Source organism: Pleurodeles waltl, chromosome 1_1 (genome assembly GCF_031143425.1).
Source record: "Pleurodeles waltl isolate 20211129_DDA chromosome 1_1, aPleWal1.hap1.20221129, whole genome shotgun sequence".
NCBI classification, from domain to species: domain Eukaryota; kingdom Metazoa; phylum Chordata; class Amphibia; order Caudata; family Salamandridae; genus Pleurodeles; species Pleurodeles waltl.
In genome coordinates, this window is record NC_090436.1 from 388300595 (window position 1) to 388319567 (window position 18973).

General features: G+C 41.4%; 1 protein-coding gene across 1 annotated transcript in view; it reads left to right on the forward strand.

Annotated features, from left to right (window-relative positions):
• Nucleotides 1-18973, forward strand: part of ARSB (arylsulfatase B) — a 311266-nt gene that overhangs the window by 79287 nt on the left and 213006 nt on the right. The window contains exon 2 of the mRNA XM_069223318.1: nt 11724-11910. Within this exon, the coding sequence (XP_069079419.1) occupies nt 11724-11910 (187 nt within the window). The remainder of the gene's footprint in view (nt 1-11723; nt 11911-18973) is intronic.

An 18973-nucleotide genomic window follows, 5' to 3' on the forward strand; every position in this document is an offset into this window, starting at 1 on the left:
TTTCATGTCTGCATTTCAGATAGGGAATCCTATTCTCATCTGTATTAGCTGTATTGAAATCCAGTTCTCTTTTATAAGGACAATCCGACCTCCTTCCTTTCTTCTGCCCTCACCCATGGCCAAATCTGGTTAGCATCAAGCAGAATCTCATCATTCATTTGGCTAAGCGCAATAACATTCACTTATTTGACAGGTTTGTATAGCGCTTAAATGCAGTAAGTTATAGGAGCTTTTAACAGTGGAACATAAACAGTGGCACTAATAATTTAAATTGAATAGTGACGTGAAGGTTTTAACTTGAACAAAAAGAATCACTGCAGAACAACAGGCGGAGGTGGGACCAATAGAGGTACCAGGGTAAAGAGAAGCAGAGAGAGGGATTAGAGCTGCAGAAGTAGCAGGAGCAGCGAGGTGGATGGTAGGGCGAGGCGGGGAACGTGAAGGAGTTAGAGAAATAGCGTGACTCGGAGAGGAGTAGACAGGAATAGAGGCGAAGGAACTAGGAGGGACGGTGGGGAGTTGCAGAGGCTAGGTGAGTGGAGAATGATCTTGGGGAGCAAAGAACAAGAGCGGGGAGAGGCAGCAAAGGGAGAGGAGTGGAGGACAGAGGTTGAGCTTGGTGTGGTAGGAATCTAGGAACCCGGGAGAGATCAAAAGAGTGGAGGAAAGAGGAAAGAAGTTAAGAGGCTGCAGGGAAATGGGAGAGCGGGACAGAGAAAGGAGCAGTGGAGGGGAGACCCTGGGAGGATGAAGTGACAGAAGAGTAGGAGCCAGGGGAAGGCAAGTAGGGGGAGCAGGGTAGAACACAGAGGGAGTGAGAGAGGTGTACAGTGGAGTGAAGAAGAAGGCAATGAGATGGGAAGGGAAATAGAGAATAAGGAGGACAGAGAAGGAACAAGATTAGAGAAACGAGTGTAATGAGTTTCAGGGACAAACCAGCTTAAATGTCAGGGATAGCCTCATAAGTGGAGATAGAAGCATGTGAATGCATACAACTGTTGACACTGTCTTATCTGGTAATCTTAAAATAAAATGCCTGCGCAGGATCTGGAATGATAGTGTCCTCTAAAACATATGAGGCAATATGTCCTTAAAGATATTAAATGAACAGCAATCAAATCAGCGTTGTCAACTAAATAGGCCTCAGGTCAAAAATGCTCAAGACTGATAAAGTAAGAAACCATGAAGATTTATTAAATATTTCAAGTTCAGTATAGAAGGCAAACATAATGATGTATCTCAAAATCAGTCAAAATGCACTGTAAATCAATATAGGAAATTAGCATAAGGCTCAAGCAAATTCAGCAAAACGTCTGACATTAAGTCAAGTTTTAGAGTAAAAATATTCTAATTCTAAGCAAGAGGCAGATTGACAACGGAATGCTCTTTTACAGTCCGGGCAAACCAGACTGACTCACCCATTGAAAATGAGGCCTTATATAACCAAATTAAAATTCAGCACATGGTGAAAAATATGTTACACTACTAGACAAATCAGAATACAGAATAAGATGCAGTATCTTTTAACACCATCCTAGTACAATTCCCTACATGAATACACCCCTTTTGACCCTGTGTCATCGGGTATGACATTACAAACTAGCTGCGCTCAAAACAATGACAAACTCCAAATATGAATAGGCCCTGTGAAACACAGAAAGGAAGGACCTTAAATAGTTACGTTTTATGAGTCTGTTTCCTCTGCTGTTCTTGCTGAGCTCAGTCAACAAAGCATTTATTTCGGCACATTCTACTATGTGCGAGGAGACAAGACGTGCAAAATGTTTATTATGTTTTGCACGTGTTATTTATTATTAAAATATATCTCTATTACAGACAAATGCGTTTGGCCTTTTCCATCAGGTAGAGTCTGAACAGGTGTGTCTCTAGGTTCTGGCGGAAAGAGTGCAGATTGTGTTTAGTAGTAAGGTCTGTGGGGAAAGAATAGGAGAATAACAGGTTTTGAAGTTTGGGGTCATCATAAGAAGGTTGCTTTTGCTTCCTAAGCCGCTTATAATGGTCGATAGTTTGAGAAAGTTGGAGAGGTAGGGTGTATAGTTGGCATGGGCAGCTTCGCAGAGTCGGCATGCCATTTTAAATGTTATGCTAGCCTTAAAAGGGAGCCAGTGTAACTCAAAGAGGACTGGAGTAATGTGATTACATTTCCTTGAAAGTGATAGCTGATTCGTGGGATGTAGGACAGTTTTGAGTGGCATAATGGAGGCTTAGGAGATGCCCGCAGGACAGTGTTGCCAAAGTCCAGACTTGTCATTATTACGATGTCTGTTATCGTTGTTTCGTGAGATTTATGCCTAATAGACTAATATACCTATTAGTCAGTTGACTGCAGTTACAATTTCTTCATACAGTTACATTGAGACTTGTGCGTATATACTTTAATAATGAAAAAATCCTTTACGTACTCAAATATCTGCATTTTATTTAATACAACTGTCATATCAAGTTTTGGAACTTCTACAAAGCGCAGAATATCCTAGTAAGGCACTACATAGATGAACAATGAGTTCTATTGGCACACTTCTAAACCTAAATGGTGCCAATGATCATCTGTCCCTTAAAAAAGCTACATCCACTTTTACAATGACTGCAGGAAAACTTAGTGTAATTGAGTCTAGGCCACTAAAATCTTACAATCCTGTAATTCTGAGTTGATGGAGAACTTGACTTATGGAAAATGTCTAATCACCCTCTTTCACATAGCTTTCTTATCTTTTTCAAGTGATCCCAATTGGGAACACAAAGCTATAGGAGAACTCCTAAAGCCCCTACAGTAATTGTTGAGGAAGCATAGTTGTCCCGCTCTCAGCCAGAATGATATGGTCAGAATTCCTCTTCCTGGATAAAGGTTCCAATCTGTGAAGTACTCTAGGCTTTCTCGTCATTAAATGTTAATTCTGTTCAACCCCTTTCAAGGCTGAGCAAGGTCACTTTAGGTAGCGGGAAATATATTCATCAAGGGCTGGTTGGATTTTTTTAGTAACATTTTGAATTGTCTTTGAAAATTAATATTTATAAAGACCATCTAATAGTTAGCCTAAATTCAAATTACATATTTTATTTCCTTTTCGTAAATTTATCTGAATATGTCAGAGCATCATGAGTATTCTTGTTTAACAGCCAGGTTACATCGACATACTGGCATAAAGGTCCACACTTTATGCTGTAGTGGAGTGGAAAGCCACCATTGATATAGTATGGAATTTATATTTTCAGGAGGATGGGATCAGTAATGTTTTAGGAACTTTTCTGGATGGCAGTTAGAGTGGACTAGAGTTTGCAGACACTTGGTGTAGCACCTAAGAGCAGGGATAGCCCTGAGAAGCATCGATAGCACCTTGAAGTGGAATAGGGTAGCTCAGTGGCGCCTAACCTGTGGTCCGGGGACCCCTAGGGGTCCACAAAGCCTCCTGAGGGGCTCCGCAACTGCTTAGAAAATTAAATATAATTATCAGATTAATAAAGTGCATATAAATAAAGTGGCTAAATGTACAGTTGAAAAATTTAAAACGCACTGTATTTATCAAGGAATTTGAAATTGGTGGCTAAAAATTAAATTAGTATCCTCAGAATGATTTGTGGGAGGAGTGCAGGTGCATCAAACAAAATATAGTTAGTATGATGTGTGACTTTAATTGGATTTAGAAAAGCCACAACCCTCCTATTAACTTCACATTTTTAAATTTTATTTTTATTTGTTTGGAAATTAAATAAAATGTGTAATCATTGGCGTATGTGTTTAAATGCTTGTTTTTGTATATTTTTGTGAGTTGTTTTGCGTTTCAAATCATCAGCAATGTTTAAGCCGGGGTCCCTGTCTTTCAGGAATTACTCTGTGGGGGCTCTCTAGATTCCAGTAATGATTCAGTGGGGGTCCCCGTGTTCCAGTAATGATAAAGTGGGAGTCCATAGAGGTCAAAAGTTTGGAAACCACTGGAGTAGCTAGTTTACTGGAACGTGATCTTGATGTAACAATCAAGCAAGTGCATGAGATAATTAACAGTTTATTAAGGAGAAGTGTCCATAATTTTTGTTTGAAGAAAGACTGAAGCACCCACAGATCCTTGGTACTGTCACCTTTTCATAACCATAGGTAATATTAATTGGGGGGAACGGCATGAATTGGTTAAGTATCATAGTTACGTTAACATAGATTTAATGGGTTCACTTGTTCATTTGCAAAGCAAACTGTTTTGCTGAGGGAAGGCTTGCCAACCGGCCCCCTCTCTACTGCAAAGACTTATGACATGTGGAAAGCAGAGCAAGGACAGTTGGCAGATTTTTAAGACTGTGAAACTTTCACTTAGTTCAGATTCGACGTAGGCTTGCCTTGTGGTTCTGCATCATCTTGGAGCTGCTATTCCTTGGTGCGACTCAGAGTTGCTTCTAGGACTGACTGTTGTGTGGGTCTCCTTGTACCAACACAATGCAACTGCAAAGCCAAGTGTTTGCTGGGTTGTTTCATTATTATAGATTTCTCGCTATTCCTCGTGTGATGCGTTATTGAATGTGCTTTTTGCACCCCAGGGTTTGATGTAATTTCTTATGGTTATCCAGTGTTGCAACTTCACACTTTGCCCCAGAAATTCGGAGTCCCGGCTTTGAGACCCCCAACAGTTGTTTCTGAGTTGGATTAGTTTCTTAGTAACAAACTCATTTTAGACAGGAAGCAGCCTTCTGTCCAAGACAGCAGGTCCAAAACAGCACAGCAGGACCGAAGCAAACAGAACTGAAGTCCAGAGATGGAGTGAAAGAACAATTACCAGAGTGAGGAAATGTTAGCTGTAAACTCATCAGAGTCCAGGAGCTGTGATTCTGAAAATGGTTTATAAATGTTAGATGGCAAGGAATATGGTTTTAAAATAGTTGGTAGTGATTATGATACAGTTATCTGAATAATACGTTTTTAATCAATTCTTCATTGACAGTAAAATAAAAAGTATCAACATTATTTGTTCATACCAATTTTTAAGGTTTTATATATATATAATAAAATGTAGTTATAAGTGATAGAATTTTTTCAAGGCATAGAACAAACATTCAGCAATAAATTGAATCATTGTGTATAATACCCTACCCTTTTCCCCATCAAGAATCAACTCCGGTCTATCTACCCTACTAATTTCCACCCTTCCATCCCGATTTCCACAGTCTTACATATTGTCAAGCAGTTTTTCATTTATTAAGGTATTTGACCCCTATTTCCTCAAATTTGGACAATTGATCATTCAGTTTGTAGATCACCTTTTCGTAAGTCGCCACATCTAACATGTCTTTAACCATCTCTGTAGTCTATGTGTGATTAAAGGCATGATTGTGTCATGCAGTAATGCTGTTTGTGCAGTTACTGGTTGTGTGATTCCTACTTTCTCCTTCATGACATCTCAGACATTCTTTCAGTATTTGGAAGTTTACCATGCTGCCATTGTATATACTCGGTGTCACATTCCGGTTGTTTACATAGCCTGTGTAGAGAGTAGGGACATAGGTCATTTGTTTGTTGCTAGGGAGATGGCCAGGTCAACTGGTACAGCATCTTGAAATAGCTCAACGCTAGACTGGCTTTCCTCAAACCCTTGTCAAGAAGTCCGATCAACTCACCCCATTCCTTGTATGAAATGAAATATACAATTGGCATTTGCAACAAATGCTGAGATCCTGGGATGTGTAGTATATACTTGATCGGTCAGTGGTAGTCCAGCAGAGACCTGACTCCATACCCTGCCTGTGGCAGATTAGGCAGATCTATTGTGGGGAGCCACAAACATTAACAGGATTAATTGTCAGTGTTTCAGTATCGGTAAATCAAATTCTTGTATTTAAATCGGCAAATGATTTAAATCACCTTTCACTTAACAGATTAGCTATCAAAACTATTCCACTCTTTTCGATAGTCAAAAACGCAGTTGAGCCATCTATATTAGCCACCCGTTCTACCAACTTTGTGATGTTTCTAGCAGGCATAGCATAAATATTTGATAATAGGATTTCAACCCATTTACCTCCGGGGTTTTTATTTAGAACTGTTTTGGCCCGCTTGCCAGAGAATAGCCTTTTTAGTTCGTACCCATTACAGGATGTGCGGTTGGTGAGCAAGCTAGTAATACTCCATGCGAGGAAAACGAAGTCAGACAGATTCACTCGAAGCATGTAGTTTGGATGCTTTCATTGTGGCTATAGTAGCGCCAACACAGAGATGATGTACATACTCAGAGATGATGTACAAACTCCCTTCTAATGATCAATCTTGACTACTCTCATTGCCACCATCGCGAAGACATAATTCATTTTGATTACCTGGCGCCTTGTCCACATTGACAACTGTACTTTGAGCCACACACTAAGCACCACCAGTAATTCATGTGATAGTGGACACAGCTTGACCTTCATCAGGTGTTTGACCTGTAGGCCCAAGTATTTTAGGTGAGACTCTCTTCATTAACATTTTGTGTTCCCCACGGATGCGTCAGTGATGAATTTAGTCATCTGTAATTCCTCACTCTGGTTTGTTCTATATCCTGAAAACATTGCGACCCAATGTTGGGATTTATGTTACAGGGTTTGCTACTTTGCTATTATCTTCATAATGTTATATGCATAAAGCATTATTGTGTGCACTCCTGTGTCAGTGTTAATCCCCTTCATAGTTTCTGATTGTTGGATGGAGGCTGCCATTGGTTTAAAGCTATTACAAATAACAGACATTAGACAACCCTGCCTGGCAACCGTAAATATTGTATCATCCCTGTCATCTCATACCTGCCACAGTTTGAGAGTGTATCCTCAAATGTGTGGTGGAAAAGTGATTATAGACAGATCCCATAGGGGATGGGTTTGTTAGATGACTAGTCACTTTCTTTAACCTCTTTGCCAGCCCTTTTGCCAGTATCTTCATGTCCACTTTTAGCAAAGAGATACGTCTATAATTGTCAGAGTATAAGGAATCTTTATTTGGCTTCGGTATTGGGGAAATATGGCCCCTGTTGTATTTTAGGATTACCCCTGCAATCGTGGACATTTCTGTAAATGCCTTGAATAATGAGGCACCAATTTAGGTTTGTTGTTGAATGAAACTCTTTTGGGAAACCGTCCTCTTCCAGTGCCTTTCGCTTTGACATCTCATCTTTAGCGTTTGCTATATCTTCATCAGAAATATCGCCTTCTAGGATTTATCTTGGCAGGGGGTGAGAGCATTGCCAACTCCAGATTTGTGATAACGATTTTCTCTAGTTCATTAGTATCTGTGTGATTAGAGTGATTTCGAGTGTGAGAGAAGGAGCCAAATGTATCAGTTATTTCTATTGGACTCCTTGGACATATAGAATTTCAGAAATGGGTTATTTACATTCTGTATTTTTAAGTTGCAAGGCAAGTAGCCAACCCCCTTTCTCTCAGTGTTTATATTGCTTATGTTTAATGTATGCAAGGGCGTATTCTGCTTTGGATATACATAACATATTAGGATTGTATTTCTCCTCGTTTAGGGTTTGCCTTTTGGTCTAATTTGTGATACATTAGGAGCAGAAGTGAGTCTGGCAATAAATTTTTCTAGGCAAATTTGTGATTCTTTTGCTTTCCTTCTTATATTGGCAAAGTCCCACATTAACTCTCCCCTTGCATCGGTCTTAGCAGCCACCCATAGTGTCTGAGCTGTAATAACAGAGCCCTTGTTATCATATAGGCATATTGTAAGAAAAGAGCTGAGGCAGTTTTATCTTTGGGCATTTTATTTCCATTCACCAAGAAGTCACGGGGCATAGAAAAAAGTGTCCACAAGTAGACTTATCAAATCATGATCCAATATGCTATTCATTGTGACCTAGTGTTCTTATGTATGTGTATATGTGAGATTTATGTGTAAATAGTTTTGCAGAATATTGGTAAATAGTGAATTATGCAATCCAAAGTTTTCTGCTTCAAACCAAATTGTGAATTACTGTTTTGAGGGCACTGATATATGCTAACTTTGAATCTAAGGAAATAAAGAAATTATATTCTTGTTGAATGCTTCAAATGGTGGTTTGCAGGGGGCATTTAATAAAGTGGTTGTTTTATTCCAATTTCTCAGAACACATGCAAAACTGAAAGCCCAAGAATTCTGATCAGCTTCAGTAACCAAACCTATTTTCTATCATATTATCAACATTTTTGGAATTTTTAGATTACCACACATGGGTAGGGAGTAGTTGTGGAGTGGGTATTACAGTTCTGAAATCCATTGTGAATTGTGCATACTCGCAAACTTAAATGTTTAGAGGTATTCACTACCTTCTCTTTGACCTTTGCCTGCCCCAGAAAAGGTCAGACATTTTTGAGAATGTATTTAAATCCTGGGTATTACAAAGGGCAGCCCTGCAACCCATCTCCAATTTTCTTGGAGCAAATTGTCAGAGCCTTCTGGAATAAACTGAGTCTCGACCTCTACATCATGCTTAACTGGAACATAGTACTGGTTGTTGTAGATGAATTCACTGGATACACCAAAGTTGAACTGGTAGTCATCTCTTCCATACAAACAGTGACTCACAATCTCAAGAACATTTTGGTGACCTATGAGGTCCTCCAGAGAACAAAACACTCCAAGGCCACTTTCCAGAGACAAGGAATTTCAACAGTATCTGGAATTCCTAGGTATTCAACATCTGAACCCATAAAAAGGTAATGGGGCTTGTCACTGAATATAAAAAAAAACGATTTGTTACTAGTCATCTACTGATTGTTTTTTCCCAAGAGTAGTTGCCCACTACCTACCTCTCAAACAAGAGTACATTGCTTCAGCATTAAGGCCAGCTGGAGAAAGATCACTGAACAAATGAACCAGAGACATGCCGGCAAAGACCCAAACATCTGAGACTGTGAACTTGATCATCACTCAGGAGGCAAATTCGGAATGCTGTTAGAGATGGTCACCGCTGTGCAGGACATGATTATGATGACAGTCATTACAAATATGTCAAAAGTCATAAAGTTTTGAAGACAGTAGGTACATGGTGAAGAGCCATAAGCATTGTCAAAGACATGTTGGAATTGGATAGAGTAATGAAAGAACATGTGGTAGCTTCATAGACAGAGGAGAGTCCACTTCTCACACTGACGACATCCAGTGAGTAGAACTCCCTGCAAGTGTGCCCATGAGCAAAGACCTTCCGTAGCTTGATGACTCTATGCTGCTCTGATTAGGAAGTCTTAATAGATTATGTGTAATTTGAAGAGCTATGTACTGTGAAACATAAACTGAGCTTGAGCAGCTAATAACAGTTACTGTTTATTAGTTAACAGTCCAGTATGGATAGGATGTTACAGAATCCCTTCAAGAAGGATTATGTGAAGACTGATGATGCACCCTGCGGGCACCCGTGGTGTCAGAAATAGGCCTGATAAGCTATTTTGGCCCTACAATTGTAATTACTCCCAGACCACCTTTATTGAGCTCCTGGTATCTGCTTTACCAGTCAATTAATCAATCAATCACTTGTAAAGCACAACTTATCACCCGTGGGGTCTCAAGGTGCTGTTGCGGGGAGCTGCTCACTCGAAAAGTCAGGTGTTAAGGTACTTCCTGAACTAATTCAGTGAGGTGGTGGCCTGTGGTTGAGTGGGAGCGTGTTCAATATCCGGGCTGCAAGATAAGCGAAAGATCTTCCTCCAGCTGTGCTCTTCTTGATTCTGGGGATGGCGGTGAGGGCGAGTTGGGTGGATCGGGGCTGCCTGGTGGGAGTGTAGAAGGTCAGGCTGTGGTTGAGGTAGGCCGGTCCTATGTTGTGCAGTGCCTTGTAGGTGTGCTTCAGTAGCTTGTAGGTGATACGTTTGTGGACCAGGAGCCAGTGCAGGTCTCTGAAGTGGTTGGAGATGTGGCTGTGGCGGGGGATGTCCAAGATGAGCCTGGCTGCTGCATTCTGGATTTTCTGTTGTCTTGTTTGGAGCTTCTTTGTGATGCCGGTGTAGAATGCATTGCCATAGTCTAGTTTGCTGCTGACAAGTGCATGGGTGACCGTCCTTCTTGACTCGGTGGGGATCCACTTGAAAATCTTGTGATGTAGGCGCAGAGTGTGGAGTTGGGTATCGTTGGTATAGGATACAATGTTTAGGCTGTGCTGTCTGATGATTTTAGTGAGCGGGCCATGTAGATGTTAAAGAGGGTTGGGGTTAGTGAGGATCCCTGGGGTACTCTGCAGCATGTTTCTTTGGGTGTTGAGGTGAACAATGGGAGTCTGACACTCTGGGTTCTTCCAGTGAGGAACGATCAAATCCATTTCGGTGCTTTACCGTGGATGCTGGTGTCGAGGGTGGAGTGGAAGACTGTGACGAAGAGGTCGAGGAGGATGAGGGTGGCCGTGTCTCCATGGTCCAGTATGGCACGGATGTCATTGGCGGCTGCGAGGAGGGCTGTTTCGGTGCTGTGGTTGCTCCTGAATCCAGACTGGAAGGGATTTAGGACCTGGTTTGCTTCAAGGAACTCCATTAGTTGCATGCTGATGGCCTATTCAGTTATCTTGGCTGGGGAGGAGGGAGCAGAGAGATGGATCTGTAATTCTTGAAATCCATTGGGCCATCTGAGGGTTTCTTTAGGAGTGGGTTTATCTCTGTGTACTTCCAGTCGGATGGGAAGGTGGCTGTTTTGATGGAACGGTTAATAGTCCAGGAGAGCTCTGGTGCAATGGTGGCGCTGACCAGGTTGAAAATGTGATGTGGGCATGAGTCTGAGGGTGTCCCTGATTGAATGGACTTCATGAGTTTCCAGGTGTCTTCTATGGAGATAGGGGCCCAATAGTTCAGGGTCTGATGCGGCGTGGGGTCCGTGGTGGTACTGTTGGGTGGTGGGGGCGTGCTTTGGTTCTTGAATCCTCCATATATGTCCTGGATTTTCCTGTGGAAAAAAGAGTGGCGAGGTCGTCGCAGTGGTCTTGAGAAGGAGGGATGTCTGAGGTGTCAGCTTCAGGGTCTATGAACTCCTTGACTATGGCAAAGAGCTCCTTGCTGTTGTGTGCGTTATTGCTGACGCATTCTTGAATGGCAGCTTTCATGGAGGCTCTGATGAGCTGGTAGTGACTGCTATTTTGTAGGCTGTGTGGTGTTCAGTTGTTTTGCTGTTTCTCCACTTTCATTCCAGTTTTCTGCAGGTGCGCTTAGACTCTTGGAGTTCTGTTGTGAACCAGCTTGGTTTCTGTGGTGCTGGTTTGTGGTGTGTTTTCTGAGGGGGGAAAAACTGTTAGTGCATTCTGTGATCCAGCAGTGCAGGTTGCTTGCTGAGTTGTTCATGTTTGCTGTGTCCATTGGGTGGGGAGGCTGAATGGGCCCGTGAGCTGCACATTGGTGACTGCCCCAGCTTCTGCCGGGGGGATGTGGTGGCGTAAATGGACGTATCAGTGGTCGGTCCACTGGTGTTCAGAGGTGAGATGATGTTGTACCAGTCCTGTCTTCATCCACCCCAGGCCTGTAGCTGTTCTCTTAGAAGAATTGTCCTGCTTCCATATAATAACCTCCTTTGTTACTTGAGGTAAAAACATCCCATTTACACAGAATTTCACACAAATTTTATGTAACATCTTGATTGTTTTATTGATTACAAGTATATTCAGAGTAGACCTTTATCGTCAATGCACTGTATTATTCTATTTTGGCATAACGTATAAAGTTTTTGCAAACAGAACTGTGTTAAAGTGTGTAGCGTGCATTTGTTAATGGATTGGCTCTCTTTTGCCTAGATTCACACTGGCTTACAACATGATCTCATCTGGCCTTGCCAGCCTCACTGCGTTCCACTGGATGAGAAACTTTTGCCGGAAATGCTCAAGGAAGCAGGTTATGCTACACACATGGTGGGGAAGTGGCATCTTGGCATGTACAAAAAAGACTGTCTACCAACCCGAAGAGGATTTGACAGCTATTTTGGTAACTGGTATAAGTTATATTTTAATGGCATTAATTTACAAGTAGTTTCTCATTACATATTTAGTACACATAGGGGGTCATTCTGACCCTGGCGGCCGGTGACCGCCAGGGTCACCGACCACGGGAGCACCGCCAACAGGCTGGCGGTGCTCCCGAGGGCATTCTGACCGCGGCGGTTCAGCCGCGGCCAGAAAGGGTAAACCGGCGATCTCCCGCCGGTTTACCACTGCCCTTGTGAATCCTCCATGGCTGCGGAGCACGCTCCGCAGCCATGGGGATTCTGACACCCCCTACCGCCATCCTGTTCCTGGCGGGTCTCCCGCCAGGAACAGGATGGCGGTAGGGGGTGCCGCGGGGCCCATGGGGGCCCCTGCAGTGCCCATGGCATGGGCACTGCAGGGGCCCCCGTAAGAGGGCCCGCAAAGTATTTCAGTGTCTGCTAAGCAGACACTGAAATACGTGACGGGTGCAACTGCACCCGTCGCACCCCTGCAACTACGCCGGCTCAATTCTGAGCCGGCGTCCTCGTTGCAGGGGCATTTCCTCTGGGCCGGCGGGCGCTCTTTTGGAGAGCGCCCGCCGGCCCAGAGGAAATGTCTGAATGGCCGCCGCGGTCTTTTGACCGCGGTGCGGTCATTCAGCGGCGGTACCTTGGCGGACGGCCTCCGCCGTCCGCCAAGGTCAAAATGACCCCCATAATGTGTATGACTTCCCAACTGTCTTTAGTGCAACCTGGATTACTAGATTAGAATCAGATGTATAAATGGTAATTTCACAGTAACAGTGACCACAAACTCTATATTTTTGCCTGTATGATTCAGTTAAAAGACAAAAATCAATATTTCCGCGAATTGTCGTTAATGAGGTATAGAGAAGTTTTATAACTACATTCTAACGTGTATTTCTAAGAAGAGATTTTGAATACTGTTATATGTATTCTTGTCTGTAGTCACTGGTGCATAGAAGGTCAATCACATTACCGTCGTCTACTGGTTAAACTGTTACTTCAGGATTGTTATTAAGATTCCTAATGATCGACATTTCTTTGTTTGATAGAAGAAAGGAAGTTTGTGGTTCCTAGCCACCTTCTCAAAGTCTTTCAACACTATTTGTTCAAAGGTGTGTACCTCTGAAGGGATGTTCTGAGGTGGAGGATTGAATGTACACTGTCAATCCTGTATTCAGTGGAATCCGTCTCCTCAATAAAATCAATGTGAATCTTGAGTCTTCCTGAAGGAGCCTGCTAGCTCTGTGCAGATCTTAAATTTGTCCCCTTGGTTGGTGGGTTCAAAACTCAGTCCTTTGATAAGGATGTGAAGTTCTTTTTGTGTTAGGATCCTGACACTAAGATTGAGTGCTAGTTGGGCTTGTGACTGTTTGTTGTGGTGAAGGTGGAGTGCTCCAGTGTGCCTTCTGGGTGTTCCAACTCGTTTTTCTTATCTTTCCTCTTCCCCTTCCTAGAAAAGGGCCTTAAGTAGATGGAAGGGGAAAGACACTGTCTTGAAAAGGCTCGGAGGATAGGGTCAAGGATGTGGAAGCCGCCAGTGCATCTGAGGGTCACTTCTATGGACTTCTAAAGTCCTTCCGCCACGGAACACTGGTGGTTGTTAATGGCCTGGATCTGATTCTTCACCGCTGCTACTTGAGTCCTCAGAATTAGAGGTACCTGGATTCCAATTGAAGAGTATTGAATTTTATCACTATGTGTGATCCGGTTAGAATCAGATAGACATGAATATATTCTGATACTTCAGGAAAACATGTTGGTATACTGCCAGCCGTTTCTTTGGCCAGGATGATATACCGAAGCCCTGTCAACCATTATGTTTTAAAAAAAATCTTATTATTCAACAATTTTTTCCTACATTTTTCTGGGGGTTTTATAGGTTGCTCATGCAGTTTTTTTGGAGTTGAGATGAGACTCCAACTCACCGAGGGTAAGAACTTTGTATTCATCCCAATACTAGGAAAGTGTGTGCTGTGGTCACAGGTCACCTATACTGTGTGCCACACCACAAGTTTATGTAAGATCAAGTGGCAGGCAGGGCTCCTCGCTTCCTTCACCATTCATGTTATGTGTTACAATTATGTTTGTGTTTTCTGTGTGCCCACAGACACGGATTTCACAGCCCATTGACTTTCGTGAAGACTTATTTGCCCCTGGTTGGGTACATTTATGTATGTTTTGGTTATTTTTCAATTCTCACTTAGCAATTATCGCTAGCAGCGACCAGGCTGGCCCTAAAGAATGTCTATATGCCTCATATTCGAGGGCGCTGTTTAGGCAGAAACATGTTGACCTCCATTATCAGGTCAAATTAACCCCTCTTCCGTTTTTCTTTTTACCCACTGGGAACAAGAATAAAACCAAGGGTCCACCAGCCGGTAGTTTTAGCACTTCTTTGTTTCCCCTATGCATGCTTCACTCCATTAGACACCCACACCGACCCTCACATAGGATCCTCTCCTGATTCCTTAGATCTCAAGAGCACTTCTCCTAAGAGCGTTGTAGCCCGTGCCGGCACCCAGTGACAATTATTTCAGTGGCCAGATGTCAGCAACTTATTGTCGCCATGCCAAATAGCCTTCAGAGAAGGTTGCTTAGTGTGATGGACCATGCCGATCGAACCCATGACCAAGAAGCAGTACACTCCATTGCACATTCCTTATTTTTTCCAAGGCTTTCGATTGTGCCCCAGGTGGAGGCTATTGTAAGAGCTATTAAAATGGAAGCTTCTCCACCATATATTGCATCCCAGCTGCCTGTCCTCTCCTAGGCAGCAGGAAGGATTTCAGCAGCGACAGATAACTCTGGCAGGACATATTGCCTTTCCGGAGTGAGACAATATAGCCCCTTTATCTGCTTAACATTTTTATCAGTGCCTTTCAGGAATCAATCAGTACCCATCCTCCGTGCCTCATCTGTGCAAAAATGCAGGCGTTTTCTTTGCAGATGGCTTTCTACTGATTGATTGCGCCGTAGTTCTGCTTCAAAAACGACCTTATTATCCAACTATGCAAATGTAAATTGGCTCCAAATAAACACCGAAAAAAGTCAAGCACTCTTGGTGCATCGAAATTTAAAGGCTCATGGCACATCTACAAACACAAGCTGAAAAAATACTGAAATATAGATAGCTGGGTGTTGTAATTTAGTTGTAATATTTTAAGGTAGCAACATGTAATTACATGTAGGCAGATTTTGTTAGATTAGAGGTTATGACATATTTAAATATAAGTGGTACGTTCCCCCCCCACCTTCCCTTTAGAATGGAATGTTCTGACTGTTAGGTAGAGGAGTTCACAATAGAATGTTGGGAGAGAGAGCTGAGAGAAGAGGAGATGTGAAGAGCTGATGAGGAGAAGTGGAGATGAAAATAAAGCGTGATTCTAAAGAACCATTGATCTTTTTCATTATAACACTGGCGACGAGGATGGGAGTGCGAAAGGGGGCACTTTCATCTCTACCCCTTGTGCTGCATCCTCATCAAAGTGACCACCATTTACTTAAGGTACTGTTATTCTTAATTAAATGACTGGATAATCTAGGAGTCATAAGGATCATCCCGTTTATTCAACAAGTACTTTACTACAAAATGCAGCTATGCAGATAGCACTATTACTGATTTTTCAAGTCTTGAAATATTAAGCATAGTGTTGACAAAACAAAACGAAACCTGATATTGGCAAAGTTAATTTAGAAAGAAGAGCTAAACCAGCAAGAAGAGTTCATAAGGTTAGCCTTTCAATTCAACAATAATTTTACAAGGAAAAAATATAAATCACACATTATGAACCTTTTCTTAGAGGAAAGGTCAAGAAGACACAATCAATCACATGACAGATATTCCTGGAAGGAAAGGAAAATAAACGTGTCTTTTACCAGCATTATTTCATGAGAGGCAAGCACAGGTTATGAACAGCCACCTTTTCTGAGAGGGAAGGTCAAGAAAATCAATCTATCACACACAAGTATTTCATCTAGGAGGATCTATTTTTAAATAACAAGTTAATGGTCTATACTGACAATAATGCAAAATGAATGCACAAGAAAATATAGGGAAGGCAGCTCTGAAACGGAACATTCTTATTATATTTAACTGTGTGGAAGCGCGCACAATTACATGAGGAGCATATCTCCTTAATTTTTAATCCACAAGAGGTTGTACTTTGCGAATTACCTCAGCTTTAGTGGAGTTTTTGAAACGGTTGAGGATCATCTGTACTTCGGTTTCAAATGCAATTTCACTGAATTGTCTTACTCCAGCAATTGGACCTGCATATTGTTGTGACGCTGACAGGCACAGCATGAACATTTAAGAAGCATTGGTAATGATATTAGCCTGTTGGTGGTAACACTGACAGGCACAGCTCTTTCCTGCTTGTGGCATTGTGGGAAATTTACTGTTCTCAGTGCTTTTCCTCTAAATCGGCTGCAACACTAGACTGTGCATTTTCTTTAATTCTTCATAAATATGCATTCAACTGTTACTATTTAGATTTAATAACGTGATGATTGCTATATTTATTTTCTAACTTTTTAATGTTTATAGTTGCACTTTGAGAATACACTTGATAGTACATAGTAATTGCTATATTTTATACATACATAACTATTTAAATCACACTATCCTTTAGAAATGGCTGCAGCGGGCATGTCCCAGCCAATTCCATTTTTAAATGAAACTGGAGAACCTAACATCCCATGGAAAGAATGGTTAAAAATGTTTGAATCATATTTAATTGCCATTGGTGGAGATAAATTCAACCCACTCAGGAAACAACACATATTGTTACACAATTTAGGGACGCACGGCAGAAAAATTTATGATACGTTACCTGAACCTGATTTTCCAGATGGACAAGTACAGGATGAGTATGTCACCACATATATGAAATTGGAAAAACAGTTTGGAGACAGAGTAAATGTGGTCTTAGAACGTCATAAATTTTTCTGTCGTTCCCAAGGCAAACAAGAGAGTGTGACTAATTACGTTGCTGCTCTAAGGGGATTGAGTACATTATGTAACTTTGGGAATCTTAATGACTCACTAATTCGAGACCAAATAGTCCGTTGTACTAGTAATGTAAAAATTCAGGAAAAATTACTACAAAAACAACCTGATCTGCAGGAAGCAGTGGAAATAGCAAAATCCATTGAGCACACACAGCTATGTTTACAAGAAATCAGATCTCCTTCTGCTTCTTCTGATCAAGTTGCAGAGATTAAGGTAAATGCAGAAGAAGAAAAAGTTATGAAAATTAAAACTGGAGGTAAACAACCTATAAAAACCACTAATCCTACAACAGGATTAAAATGTTACCGCTGTGGGAGCAGCACTCATTTGGCGAACTCTACCTTTTGTCAAGCCAGGACAGCCATATGTAGAAAATGTAATAAAAAAGGCCATTTTGCCAGAGTGTGTAGGGAGGTGTCTAAATTTGATAAACAATATGAGCATAAAAAGGTAGATGATTCTCAAGAAGTTAAAAAGATAATACTGCAGGTTAAAAAGGAACAGGAAAATTCTTTTCAATATCCTCAGTGTAATATTTCCCTTGATGGCAGTCCAGTAACAGTTTTCGCTGACTCTTGCTCACCCTTTACAATCATAAATGAACTGGATTTTAAAGGTATTGGTAAAGAAATGTCCGCCAGATTGTCAAAACCAGACATTAATCCCAAGGGTTATAACAAAGACCCCATCCCTCTTAAAGGGATGTTCAAGGCTTTAATATCATTTAAGGGTCGTACCACTGTAGGGAAAGTTTATGTAGTTGAAAAAGGATCCAGTTTACTGGGTTGGCAGCATCAGAAGGAGTTGGGAATCAAACTGGACCCTAATAATCCGGAACAAGTGCTGCTAATGGACAAAAATAACTCTAATGAGTTGATTTTCCAGGAATTTCCTGAGATTTTTACTGAAAAGTTAGGTCTACTGGCAGGCTTCCAACATAAAATTAAATTAAAACCTAAGGCTAAACCTATAGTACATAAAACTAGACAAATTCCACACTTACTTAGAGACCCTCTTAAAAAGGAACTTAAGAGACTAGAATCTCTAGGAATTATTCAACCAATTGAGAGTTCAGAATGGTTATCTCCCATCGTAATTGCCAAGAAACATAATTGTGACGACATTAGGGTGTGCATTGATTTGAGAGATTTGAACAGAAACATTTGGGTGGAAAGACATCCACTTCCTGTTATTCATGAAATATTAAGCACCATGGGGGAGGCAGCATGTTTTTCCGTGCTGGATCTCTCCAGCGCATACCACCAGGTTGAACTTCACCCAGATTCCAAATGGCTCACAGCTTTCACTACACCCCTAGGATCGTATATGTTCAATAGAATGCCATTCGGGCTTGCATCAGCTGCGGCCGTATTTCAAAAAATCATGCAACGTGTTTTGGAAGATACCCCTAAGACTCTATATTTTCAGGATGACATTTTAATATATGGAGCAAATGTAGAGGAACATGATACAAACTTAAAAAAGGTACTTAGTAAACTAAAAATGGCGGGTTTGACATTGAGAAAGGATAAGTGTCAAATTAGAGTAGATTCAGTTGATTATTTAGGGCACACTATTTCTAAAGATGGGTTCAAACCTAAAACTTCACTAGTGGAAGCTGTTAAGAAGGCAGAGGCACCAAAAAACAAGGAAGAATTAAAATCTGTTCTAGGCCTTGCTGAGTATATGACAAAATATGTCAAGGGATTCTCAGAGATATCATATGACCTAAGAGAGTTACTAAAAAACCACACACCTTACAAATGGATAGAATGTCATGAATCTGCATTTCAAAGGATTAAACAAGCCATTGTAACAGCACCATTCCTGGGTACTTTCAATCATGAAAGGAAGACTATACTTACTACTGACGTGAGCAAAAAAAGGTTTGGGAGCCACTTTATCCCAAGTGGTTGATGGTAAAGAGAGAATTGTAGCATTTGCTTCTAGGGCTTTAAATAAGGCAGAATCCAATTACTCAGTAATTGAAAGAGAAGCTCTGGCTTGTTTCTGGGCTATAAAACATTTTAAATTCTTCCTTTGGG